At 47.2% G+C, this 12,975-nt stretch overlaps 5 protein-coding genes across 5 annotated transcripts; 1 reads left to right on the top strand and 4 right to left on the bottom strand.

Annotated features, from left to right (window-relative positions):
- Window positions 1-27: 27 nt before the first annotated feature.
- N7520_005576 (putative RING and UBP finger domain protein) lies at window positions 28-2,139 on the top strand (the record flags this gene model as incomplete). Its single annotated transcript, XM_057139510.1, has 1 exon — window positions 28-2,139. The coding sequence occupies one exon, from the start codon at window positions 28-30 to the stop codon at window positions 2,137-2,139; it is 2,112 nt and encodes a 703-aa protein (XP_056993516.1).
- A 217-nt stretch (window positions 2,140-2,356) lies between these two features.
- On the bottom strand, window positions 2,357-3,786 carry N7520_005575 (pex2/pex10/pex12 family protein; the record flags this gene model as incomplete). Its single annotated transcript, XM_057139509.1, has 3 exons — window positions 2,357-3,100; window positions 3,156-3,419; window positions 3,478-3,786. The coding sequence occupies 3 exons, from the start codon at window positions 3,784-3,786 to the stop codon at window positions 2,357-2,359; spliced, it is 1,317 nt and encodes a 438-aa protein (XP_056993515.1).
- Window positions 3,787-4,441: 655 nt separating this feature from the next.
- Window positions 4,442-4,765, bottom strand: N7520_005574 (uncharacterized protein; the record flags this gene model as incomplete). The annotated part of the gene is made up of 1 exon (XM_057139508.1): window positions 4,442-4,765. The coding sequence occupies one exon, from the start codon at window positions 4,763-4,765 to the stop codon at window positions 4,442-4,444; it is 324 nt and encodes a 107-aa protein (XP_056993514.1).
- A 3,662-nt stretch (window positions 4,766-8,427) lies between these two features.
- N7520_005573 (FPP/GGPP synthase family protein) lies at window positions 8,428-9,408 on the bottom strand (the record flags this gene model as incomplete). Its single annotated transcript, XM_057139507.1, has 1 exon — window positions 8,428-9,408. The coding sequence occupies one exon, from the start codon at window positions 9,406-9,408 to the stop codon at window positions 8,428-8,430; it is 981 nt and encodes a 326-aa protein (XP_056993513.1).
- Window positions 9,409-11,000: 1,592 nt separating this feature from the next.
- N7520_005572 (putative salicylate hydroxylase) lies at window positions 11,001-12,565 on the bottom strand (the record flags this gene model as incomplete). The annotated part of the gene is made up of 5 exons (XM_057139506.1): window positions 11,001-11,459; window positions 11,513-11,594; window positions 11,668-11,983; window positions 12,041-12,207; window positions 12,267-12,565. 5 exons carry the CDS (start codon window positions 12,563-12,565, stop codon window positions 11,001-11,003), a joined length of 1,323 nt encoding a protein of 440 aa, XP_056993512.1.
- Window positions 12,566-12,975: the final 410 nt, after the last annotated feature.

Here is a 12,975-nt window from a genome sequence, read left to right as displayed (position 1 = left end):
GCCTCACACCATGCGACATCGCCCGGGATGCCCTCTTACTTTTATCACCTCAGTCTGGAAATTTTCTGTAACCACAAGTCTTCAAAAGCTTCATCGTTAGCGCTCGAATCCGCCTACGAAGCCCTTGAACCATTCCAAACGCGACCCCGCCTCTCGAGCTTTACATCAAGTGCAGCGAGCCACCCGCAGGACACTAGCGAGGATACTCTCGCCCACCGACCCAGATACAGCTTTGCTGGCAGCGCTTCTATCCACAAAACATCGGGGCGCCTGTCTTCCACCGCCACTTCCCCTCTTTTCGCGCAGCACACACCATCCCTCAGAACAGACCTTCGCACTGGCCCGATATCAATAGAGTGTATTGATATGGTTGTGCCCGAAATCAAGCGATCTCATAGGCGGCCTCCGTCGGGAGAGGCCAACCTCGTCACAGCAGGCATCGGTACTGAGATTCTTGGCGGCCTGCGCACCAAAGGCCGATTCATCCCCCTAGACCAGAAGGTCGGAGAAAGCGTCTACGGAATTGTTCATCTATACCGCGATACCCAGGAAACATCTTACCTTGCCAGCAACAATGACGATTACCCGAACTACTTGAAGGGGTCTGCGGCGACGGCGAGGCAGCCTGGAGATCAGCAACAGTCTTCGGCTGGTACTAAACATGGCCATCGCCGAGGTAAGAGCTCAGCAGAGCCGAAAGCGTTTCCGTTTCCCGCGACAGATTCTACATCACAAGATCTCAATACGACAGATGAATGCACAACGCTATGTATTCTAGCTGTGCCTTCTTACCTTTCGCCGTCAGATTTCTTGGGGTTTGTGGGTGAGAAGATGTTGGACGATGTGAGTCATTTTAGAATGATAAGGACGCCGCGTGCAAATCGGTATATGGTTTTGATGAAGTTTCGAGACGGGAAGAAGGCAGTCGAGTGGCAAAAGGAGTGCAATGGGAAGGTTTTCAACAGCATGGAACCTGAAACCTGCCATGTAGTCTTTGTCAAGTCAGTCGAGATTCAGGTGGTGGAATCTGGGCCGCCGTCAAATTTTTCTCCCACGGAATCTGGCCCCCTCTCGCCTGGACAGGCGACTCTTTCCACCAAACCTCTTGCGCCACCGACACCGGCGCTGATTGAACTTCCGACTTGTCCTGTTTGCCTGGAGCGAATGGATGAAACCACAGGACTTTTGACTATTATTTGTCAACACGTCTTTCATTGCACTTGCCTTCAAAAATGGAAAGGCAGCGGCTGCCCGGTGTGCAGATATACACAAGACGACTTCCGTAGAGGAGCAAATGTCGGCGACTCCGATGAAGAACCAGCCAAGTGCAGCGTGTGCCACTCCGAAGAGAATCTCTGGGCATGCCTCATCTGTGGGCAGGTCGGCTGTGGCCGCTACGACGGAGCCCACGCGTTCGACCATTGGAAAGAAACAACTCATGTTTTCGCCATAGATTTGAACTCCCAACGCGTCTGGGACTATGTCGGTGACGCCTACGTACATCGTATTATTCAGAGCAAAACCGATGGCAAATTGGTGGAACTTCCCGCTGCCGATGACAGTGCCCTTGACCCACCCGACTGGGCCGATGCCGTTCCCCGGGAGAAGCTTGAGAACATGAGTATAGAATACACACATCTTTTAACCAGTCAACTCGAAAGCCAGCGGGCCTATTTCGAAGAAATCGTTGAGCGTGCGGCTGATAAAGCCTCTCAAGCTACCGCGTCAGCCCTAGCAGCAGAGCAAGCGGCCAAAACAGCAAACAAACACCTCGAAGCCCTCAATTCCAAATACGACACGATTTTGAACGAAACAATCCCAGCTCTTGAGAAAGACCGCACCCGCCTCGAGAAACGAGCGGCAAATTTTGAATCTCTTGCCCGGCGCATGGAGAAAGATTACCGGGAAGAGAAGACTATGAATCAGTCTCTTATGGAGCGTCTTGAGATTTTAACAAAAGAGAATGGGTCGTTGAAAGCCGAGAAGTTGGATCTGGAAGAGCAGAATCGTGATTTGACCTTTTTTATTAGTGGATCACAGCGGTTGCAAGGCCAGGGTAACGATATAATACAAGGAACCATTAGTGTTCCTGAGCCAGAGAACAAGAAGAAAAAAAACAAGGGGAAGGGGAAGAAGTAGGTTAAGGTGAGACAAGAAGACTTGCTGTGTACGAGGAGATACTTGATCATGATTGAATGACACTGCATGTAATATGAATATACAAGATTTTAATCATTTATCCGCAACTTTAGGAAAAACATTTGATAGAGAGTTCTATTGATGGAACCACGAGGGACAAAGACGGATTAAAATATTAACCAAGAATGATACTGTAGTAGGAATACACAAACAGGCCTTACGAGTTGCTGGTGGTTTCCCCAGACTGATCCAACTCCTTGAGGCCATTCTCGTCATCTATGGCAAATCCCACAATCTTTCCAGTGCCAGGTTGTGACCGGCCCTCTTCCAGGACGTCTCCATTCCAGGGCTGGCATTTCTTGACAATCTCACCACAACGGAGACAGACCCATCCCTGACCTTCTTCTCCTTCAAGCTTCTGAACTATGCAAACAAAACAGTAGATACAGCCACATGGGATTGTTTCATATGGGTTGGTGATGTCTGTTTGTGCTGACCCCGCAATACCAGAGGCCGAGGCAGCAAGAACGTCACTTTCGGTGGTGGAGGTGGGATTTTTGTCTCGGTAACAGATCGCACAGGTTCGTTCCGGAAGATGAGCAAGCTCTCCATATTTTTCAGTGGAATCCTCCTCCTCCCCGCTTGACTTAAGCGCATTGACGGCCTTCCGCCATGCCCGAGAAATCCACCGTCGCCAACGACTGATTCCAACGAGAGGTAGGAGGAAAAGCAAGAACTCGGTAAAGGCATGCCAGACTAATTGTCGGTTTAAGTATTCGAAGGAGACCTCCCGACTGGCCTGGGCAGATGGTGGTGTAAGGCGAATTCGTAGGATCCTGTCGACCAATGTGCGGTAGCGGCCGTTGACCAGGAAGACAAGGAAAGAAGCGAAGGCGGCGACCGAGTGGGCTGAGGAAGCCAAGTCTGTTAATCGTGAGAACATGCGAACCTCTTGCGATGGCTAGAAAAGGGTGATTAGCACGGATTCTTGTAGATGTGATTGACTAATGACTGACTTCTTCATAGCCACCTTCCTGTCCGATCAGCCAACTGCCCCACTTGTCCCATGCATAACGTCCACCGACTGTAAGGAGACCATAAATTGTCTTTTGTGTCTTTGTCGGGGTTGAGTATACAGGGCCTGCACTGCGACTGTCGGTATATCGAAGGCCCTGAAGCGCGGCACCATACGAGGCGTTGTGGTCCCATATCGATAGTTTGAAGAGGATAGCCCGTAGCGCGAAAAGAATTTCATGAGACCAGTCCTCCCGCATCTGAGGCTATTTGAACAATTAGTGTCTGCAGTTTGCTCACTAGGGGACATCCATCAATACATACCCCGAAATATTTGAGCGCATCTCCGACCTGGCTTTTCAACAGGCCTAGCAGTTCCTCATCCAGCAATTCGGCGTCAACTTGGCCGACACGGAATGCCGGTCGCGTCCCTTCTCTACCTTTCACTGAGTTCCAGAGGGTCCATCCTGCCCCTGGTAATTTGTTCAACGGATACGGTAAACGCTGGACGGCAGCCGAGTTGATTGGAGAAACCCGTTGCTGCTCTGCCCGACGGGCACGCGCTTCAGCCTCACGGAGGCGACGGCGCTCTAGCACTCGTTCCTGTGCGGCGGCGAAGTTAGTTGAACTCATCGTATAATCATTGTGTACCCCGTAATCATCATGAGGGAGAGGGAGATGGCGGAGCACAGCGCCGGAACCTTGGAAAGCGGGAACCGCGTGGGTCTCGGCCTTGAGCTAGAGTGCCGAGGTACAGTGCACGTGACTACCCCGGATCCAGTGGAGTAATGGAGTAAAGAAGTCATGCCAGTTTACCTGTGCGGGTACCTGTTCAGACATAAAAATACAAAAAGAGGCAGATAAAACGAAATTGGTAAATGGAGAATTTATACCATTTTACCTATCTAGAGAAATAACGAGATAATAAAACGGACAAATCAACTATGCAAAAAAAGAAAAAATGGAAAGAAAACCCGGAACTGAGAAGTGATCTCAGTCTGTCCATCATGGATATCGATTGTTGTACCGGCGGACAACGGACCGCCGCATCGCCAATGGGTACAGATAGTCCCCATTGGCACCCTTTTGAACCCTCAGATCCTCGTGCGCCTTCCTGAGATATCCATCTTTTTTTGTGAAATGGCATAGGAAAGTTTCCCGGATGCTCGATTTACAATGCATAACGAGAATTATCTCGTTTTGCGACAACCGGGCTGATTCCCTCTGATTGGCGGTCATTTGCTGGAGATGTAATGGAATCAGCGCCCATAAACTTCATTCGACCGGGTTAAGGGGGGGGTAGAAGAACTAGAAGACCCACTCGAAGAGCCAGAGTCGGAACCGGAGTCAGAACCGCGAGTCCAACTTTCAGAATCCGAAGAGTGTGGTGTTGGAATTCGCTCGCGGGGAACATCAGCAGGTACCGAAGTTGTGCCTGGATGGACCCCAATTGGATTGGCATGAGGTGGGTGGAAATTCCGTCCACCATGTACCAAATCCTCAAAACCTCTCCCGCGAAGACGATCATCACAAGCAACAATATCATGAGTTCCCATAAGGGAGCATCTTGGATTTCTTCCGACCCGGGTGTGAAAAACAGAATTTTGGCCATATTGACTGATGATGTCACGGCCGCTGATGGGGACGAAGTGATGAATGTAGTAGATAATTCCGTCTCCGGCACTGATCCGGAAGGAAAACTGATGCTTAAATACATCTCGATAGTTCCGCGGATGAGAGGAAAGCCATAACGTACAGACAACGATGTCTGAGTCTGCAGGCACTTGTTGCAGCATCCAATTCTCTCAGAGCGCCGAAATATGCGCCGGTTGTCTGGCCGCTCGGTATAATTAGAAACGAAGCTGAAAAGTGTAATAGTGAAGAAAGGATTAAAGGGACTCACTGAGGTGGAGAGGCGTAAGGCCCCTGGAGAGATTGGTGGAAACTTGTGAGGGATATTAAGGAAGTAAGTAGCGGCCATAAGGACAGAACCTTTAAAATATATCATATATTAAGTGGCAGACAATCACAAACACTACTGAGCTAATCTACCCCTCTACCACTTGAATATATCGCAGACTTTTTAGACGTACGTTCGAAACCTCCACGAGAGCCCTTTGACCATTTAACTGAACTGGTATAAAAGAAGGTAGAATTTTAAATAGAAGACTAAGTAGGAGACTCAGTAGGAGACTTGGTAGGAGACTTAATAGGAGACTCAGTACTTAGTAGGAGATATGATATAATGCCTAAGTATAAGGCGCTACGCTAAAAGGTTCTTTCCTCATGACCGCTACTCGCCCCCGTGCGGACACTCATATCCGAAAAACTCGGGGTCCATTCCGCGGTGAGAGCCAGTTCTGCTGCTCTCACTCGTTTCTGACCTCCATCCAACACCCATCATCGTGAGTCACCCGCCAACCCTCTGGAATCTCACCCCCGGAATCTCACCCTTTGAATCCTCCAGAACCTCGTTCACCATCACACGATCGACCAGAAGGAAACGAATCAATTTGGGAAACCACTTTGATAGAGTTCATCCTCATGATATTCGTTACGATCGTTGCGGCAGGAGTTACTGTTGATCATCTCGCGTCTTATCGTCCAGAAGATTTTCAATACCGGACTTCATTACATCCAAAACAGCATCGGTGAACTCGATCATCTCCTTCCGGATGGCAGAATCCGACCTGACCCACCGGGTATGGGGTGGTTTGAAGGAGGTATTCTATATTATCGGAATGGGTGAGTCGTGTGGTTTAACCCAGACCTCGACCTAGACCCGAGGGACACAATGTGGACCGGCAGAACCCTTTTCACCTGTTATGATACCTGCAATCGTAACTTAGGAAGTTACACTGTCCCAAATGCTTGCAATGTCACCGAAGGATCGAATCCTATCTCTGCCTGAGCGAAAAACAGGATTTCTCCAGTTGATTGATATCCGGACTGATTTGCTTTGAACCATCCATTCGTCGTCAGCTTAGGAGAGTGTTCGATGACGAAGGGTACTTGCTTCAGGCATATGAGTATATTGCAAACAGATACAATCCATATGAGGGATATGTATTCCCCCTAGATGTACGCCAATCTGTCTATAGAGACTATCTGACCAGAGCTCCTCAACAGATTGCAGTCGTCGTCTAGACTCTAGCAGGTTCAAAATGCAATTCCAATTCCATCTATCAGGGCGGGTGATAGGAGGGGAGAAATTGTGATTGTCTGATTTTCCATCATAGTATCCATAGATCCATATACTGTAAGTAAACCTTGGGTTCAGTTGGCCGGTCCGCCTTACCGCGAGTACTGGTCCGGCTGGACCTTTCCTCCTTTTTTTTTTTGAACCTCATGGCATTTACTGGCTATAGGGTAGAAAAATGAACATATTCGCTTTCTCGTTTCCCACGACTTTCTTATGGCCCACGCTCACCTATCTTTTCCACGCGCACTTCACTCAGGAGAAGACCGCCGCACCCCCCCTAAAACGACTCTTATACACACCCCTAAGACCACCAAAACAACAAAAGATAATCCACACTTCTTATCTACCTATTAGGCCCTATGACTTCGGGAGACTAAGGCCTCAGTAAGCAAGAGAGATAGACCAGACGTGACTTAGGAGAGAGTAATAGAATTAAAGGGATCTCCCGCGAAGGCTACTTCGTAATCCCCCTAGTATAGCCCTTACCCTCAATCATATAATTAATCTTAACCCTATCATATTAGCTTATTAAAAAAGACTAATACTTATCCTATTAGCCTTGCTTCCTAGTAAGGCACCCGTCATATTATAGGGACCGAGGATATTCTTAAACAAAGCCTCCAGCTACACTATACCTACGGACATGACCTTATTAACACGCCTTCCCAAAGTCAATATCTTGAATACCAAATATATACAAGCTAAGATGAACTCTGTCTTTTTGACCCGATCTATAAGCTCAGACACCAGATTCCACGAAATATCTAGTATAACTATACTTTCTTTTTCTGATATGGTATACTACATACAAACAGACTATAAAAGAATAAACTATATAGGGACGGCGCTATATAGGGGAGTTAATAGTATAAAACTCCGCTACTTAATCCCCTTCCTATCTCACATAGTGAGTCACACTCATAAATCTACCTAATCTCTCACCATAGAGACAAGGAGGAGATAATCCGCAATACTGCGTTATCCTTGTATACAACCGACATAACTAGTGATGTGAGCTGCTACAGCAAGATTCAACTCGCTTTTCCGGCCGTTGTCGACTCTGTAAGAGCCCCCCACGGTGGCTGATATTAGAGTATAATGCATTTTTCTCTCTCTCTCCCTCTCCCTCTCTCTCTCTGGTCATAAGATTGGAGAGAAGAAAAGAGAATGATATGATATTACTCAAAATTTACCTTAGTTCGAGAGATAATTCAGACTTGAAATTTTTATCTACACTAAAGAACTGACAGTACGGAAAATTCTGTCCAGGAATATGTATCTAGCCAGTCACGCTGGATCCGAGATCTCTCCAAGATCTCCTTAGACCAGCCTTTACTATATCTCAACATGGACCAATCATCCACGAAAATATTGGAGCGAGACTAAGTAATAGAATGCGTATCTGCGCCGCTCAGTAGTGGCATTGATAGATACTTTAGATTCGGTAATTAGGCAAAACCAATATTGCTTGGATTTGATCAACAAGCGATCACTATTAGCTATAAATTACTAGAGTACTCTACTCTCTGTTCATCTACCTCTTAACAAGCATTCTAACTAGATACCCTAAATAGGCACTGAGGTACTTAAGAAGGTATACTAAGTAGTTAGGAATCATGTGAACCTCGTGAACCCTGTGAAATCTGGAACTCTGAAGAAGTCTGGCACTACGAGCCTTACTATCTCTGTGAAACCTGGAGCTCTGGGTAATTCTAGCACTATGAACTCTGGAGCCATCCAGACAGCGACCATCACCACGGGAAAGAGATCCGGGAAGGGTTTCAGAGGTCCTCCACTGGATAAGCTCCCAGCCAATCTCGCGGCTCCGCAATCGTGGAGAACGGATTTGTCCCAGGCCGATCTCAAGACCATCATGTAATTCAAAGTCTCTATCCGGGAAAGGTTTATAGAATAGTTCATCCAGAAAGATGCCTACTTGAGTATCTACCCGAGTACCTATTTAGTATATCAACTTGATTATGTACTTAAATGTCCGTTTAGAATATCCTGGTCTGGAAGATATAGGGCCCCCACTCGTGATCTAACTCTCTGTATCAACTAAACCTAGTCCCCTATACCACTGATAAAGCTTTCATGATATGCCGTAAGCCCACATTTTGTTGGCCTGTTGCCACCTCAAGGTCCGAAAGTGCCTCCCAAACCTCCTGCTTCAATTGGTTCAGCAACTCGCAGGTAGCTTCAAACGCCCCCGATTTCTTAATGAGATCAAGTATGTACATCTTTGTGTTCTTCGAAAGAGGACTTCTTCCATCGCCATTCTGTCGGAAAATTCCAAGAATCAAATCTTGCTTACTGGGATCAGAGTTGCAACACGAGACGACCGGGTACGAGAATTTGCCCTCGTCCAAATCCTCACAAAACCCCTTTTGCTCCGAGTACTTGTCGTCTAGGAGATTGAGGTAATCATCTCGGACCTGATAAAATCGGCCGAGTAAGGTCGCGAAGCGAACATATTTCAGGAGGAAAGTGTCTTGCTGCGACATGCTGTGCATCAAACGGACCAAGAGGTTGAACATGGCGCCTGTCTTTCCATCGATCATAGCCATGTACTCCGGTACAGATGGACAAGAAACATGGAATTTCCACTTGAGCTCCCAGCTTTGTCCGACAAACAGTTCCATCATTCCCTTCAACAGTATGTCCATCGTAGCTGGGCTCGAGAATGGGACATGCTGCAGCATCAGACATGTGTTCATGAACATGTATGTTGCACTGTTGATTGACTGGGCATTTCCGAAGATACAGTGTGTCGCGGGACTTCCACGCCGGAGCAAAGAGTCATCTTGAATATCATCCAAGATTAGGGAAGCATTGTGAAGGTCATTAATGATTTGTCCAATGCCGTTGATGTCGTCGTTTGGTAACTGGAACCAAATGTTGAATGCGTCAATCAACTTCTTCCGGATATCTTTGGAAGGCAATGATCGAATGTAGTCGCAAGGTGCTGCAAGGGCTGATTGATCCAGTATCTGACCGATACTGCATGAACTGATAGAGGTAGCTGTCGGGACATGGCTAGAATCGGAGCGCATTGATGAGGCTTGCGAGTCGGTGGAGGTTGTCCGTCGTGGCCCTGGATTTTTCTTCACAGTCGACCCTTTGAAAAATGATGTTGTGCGTTGAAAGATAGGCATTTTGTTGTATCCTCACAGCAAAAGGATACAATGGAGAAGAGGTTGGTTTTAAATAGAGTAGAAAGAGGGAAGTCTGCTACCGACAAGATAAACAATTCAAATGTTTAGAGCATGAAATCAACGATACGACACGTGTAGTAATACGTAGTTAGTACACTGCCTGTATTTCAATACAACTTGAAGATTTCCAAAGTGGAGCCCGAATTCCACATCAAAAGGCTATCGAGTAAGATTCAAATAGATCAACAGGGTTTTTGGCATAAGTGGATAAAGTGGATCTGATGGCTGTTATTTCCAATAGTTCATGGTCCAAGATACGAGAAAACAACCCGAGCGTCTCGAAAGTACCTCTGTTATTGACAACAAATCTTCTCGTATGGTATCGCTTCCCGTCGTTCATCTCGAAACCCCACACCTGATAAAATCGCGCCCATATTTCAGCCGTCGATCCCCAAGTCCTCGGGAAGAGAAACTCACCTGCTCCACTGTCCATGCACCATCTTCCCGCTCGTCAAAGCTATGGATCCACAATCCATGACCATCGGTGACGAACCCTCCATCAGCTCCCTCCGGACTTTATCTCACCCCTGATAAACTGACGAATCTTGGGTTCGGAGATCGGGGTCCTCGGGACAAGGTCGGGGACTATCCGACTGTGTGGACCTTCAATGCCCTGAATCAACCGATTTTGCGAACGCCTGGAGCCAAAGAGAACGTCTCTGAGTATGGTGGATTCATGATCGTCCAAAATTCGGGTTTAAGAAACTTGCGCCAGACCGCCAGTCGGGAACTGGAGGATCTCAAGATGGATTCCTTTCAATGATATGTGTAGCGTCACTACTGCTAAGCCAAGTGCTTTTCGAAGCATCCAGTGAACTCCTTGCTGAGAAAAGTCATTCAACCTACCATACTCAACGGGAACTTGGACATACCAGCTTTAGGCCAGGCTCTGGATCTGTCGAATACTTTTTGTCCTATACCGACTAGTGAGTCTTCTGCAAAGGTCAATGTCAAGGATGTGGGGACGAACAATAAGCCATTTTCCCGTCAAATTGCCGACGTCAATACCCGGTGGAGTAGCCATGGCCACCGAAGACGGCCGATTCTGGTCGACCGCAGAAATGTTTGAGGAAAATTGAAAAGTCTCAGCTGAAGTAAATCAGCCGTCGCAGGTTATGCCCAATTAACATAAAATTGGTGGATCATAACCCAACGCACACGTGTCTACCTGAGGATTCAGAGGAATGTCCTGCACGGTGCATTGTGGATACATGCCGAATAAAAGCGAAAATCGAGCTCAGCCGATCGTGAACTATTGTCATTTGATCTTCGAGACCGGTGAGATTTTGTGACGGAGGATACCTTACTTAACTTATACAAAGAGTAGGTTGCCGATCAAAAGTGGTGGTATTTACCAGTCTACTGGAACAATAGCACTAACTTTGAGCGGGATTCATCATATTACACAGCCGGTATTTTGACATTCATTGCTATAGGGAAACTGACAGTCTCCACTCCTCAAAGGTCTTACCACACTCTTGCAGCACATCCAGACCGAGTGTCTGTCTCTGTCGGAATGAAGATAACCATGTCCAATCGCTTTTGCGAGTAACCCCCGCGCCACCCAGCACAAAATCTCGAATCTTCTGTAAAATCCCGTCCTCTATGTGAAAAAGCTTTCGGTTCATAATTGCCCCACGAACATTTCGTGTGGTGCGTGCTTTGCGATTATTTTCATAGAGTTTCAGCACAGCGGCGGTCAGATCCTGCGCCGAAGATCTTGTTGATATCGATGGATCATTTCCCGACTTGCTTGGCTCCAGATAATAGCCCTGTAAGGAGCCAAGAAGCTTCCCGATGACTGCTCCATCTTCAACTGCCATGGCAGCCCCTTGCGCCTGGTACGGTAAAGTAGGGTGACATGCATCTCCTAGAAGGGCAACGGATCCCTGTTGAAAATCGGTTAACCTTGAAATGATAAGAGCTACTTTTATGTACCAACCTTAGTCCATGAGTCTAGTTCAGAAAGGTGGGTCAATTTCCACTTGTAGACCAACGGCACACAAGAGACGAGCTTTTGCAGGCTGCAAAGGGCAGATAAACCATTAGCAAGCCTTTCACCTCAATTGTCGTAGATGATTTCCAGAGGATATTTACCACTCATCCCAATCAGCGTAGCTTTCACGCATCTCCTCGATATTACCTTGCTCTCTGCGGATGTCAGAGGGGAGATTATCGGGTCGAAGGAGCACCAAGTTGAATTCCTTTCCCCCGCGTACGGGGTAAAATATCGTATGTTTCTCTGGTCCAAGCCAGCTTGTGACGCCCACTTTCTGGCAGAGCTCATTGACCTTTTTATCGTGCAGAGCCTCGAGTTGCTCCCTGGTGAAAGTTGCTCGATAAGCCATGTCGCCTGTGGGAACTGGAGAATGAGGTGATCCAAGAACTGCTTTTCTAACTGAAGACATTTGGCCTGATTCTATTAGCTCATATATCTCAAGCAAAAGTCTGACTGGTCCTCTCAACATACCATCAGCCCCAATAATAACATCTGCCGTTATTATCGTCCCATCAGCGAGAATGACTGTTGGTTCTTCGATGGAGACATCCTTTACTTCAGCTCCTAAGCGGAGAACTGCACCAAGGCGAATTGCTTCATCCAGAAGAATTCGGTGGTAATCAACCCGGTGAATAATGCTGAAGAGGGATTAGAATCTTATCAATCATGGGGTGGTATCACTCAAGCAATCACATACATCCATGGCGCTCCGAACTCCTTCGTGATATCATCCCCAAATGGCATTGATCGCAAAACACGGCCATCATTGTATCTTCGAAAGTCTACCTGTTGAACCTGACTTCCTTTCTCGAGAAGCTGGGGCAGCAAATTCAGGTCGCGCATTATTCTCGTCCCATTGGGTGGGATTTGGATACCTGCTCCGACCTCGCCAACTTCCGTGAACCGCTCAAGAATTTCCACCTGAATGCCTTCACGGCGGCAAGCAATTGCACATGCCAGCCCACCTAGGCCTGCTCCAACGATGACAACTTTCATGGCGACTGTTCAAAGTTCAGATGTTGTTGTTCTTACCAAGGTGGTCAACATCGATATATTTCACACCCACATATGCAGCAACTTTGAAGGGTCAGACTTTGTTTCCTATCTCCGCTCAATGACCATTGAACTTTGTTGACGCGCCCCGAGATCTACTAGTGCCTTCCTTTGTATAAATACCAATACCATAGTAATACAAGCTGAACCCTAAGTGGAGAAGTTCGATCATCTTAAGTTCCCGCTTTTGAATAGGGAATAGATCGGCACCAACTATACGCGACCCACTGTGGCTTCAATCGCTGTCCAACTAAGAAACACTTGAAAAGGTCGTTCGAGGGATACGACCCCTCTTCAGGAGGGATCTGGATAATTGGGTATTTGAAAATTCCGTTCCGTCCCTCAAATTTCCT

Source organism: Penicillium odoratum (assembly GCF_028828045.1).
Source record: "Penicillium odoratum strain IBT 22623 chromosome Unknown utg000005l_segment0_segment0, whole genome shotgun sequence".
Classification (NCBI taxonomy): domain Eukaryota; kingdom Fungi; phylum Ascomycota; class Eurotiomycetes; order Eurotiales; family Aspergillaceae; genus Penicillium; species Penicillium odoratum.
Note: the sequence above shows the minus strand (reverse complement) of the source record. Positions and strands in the feature narration are given on the sequence as shown.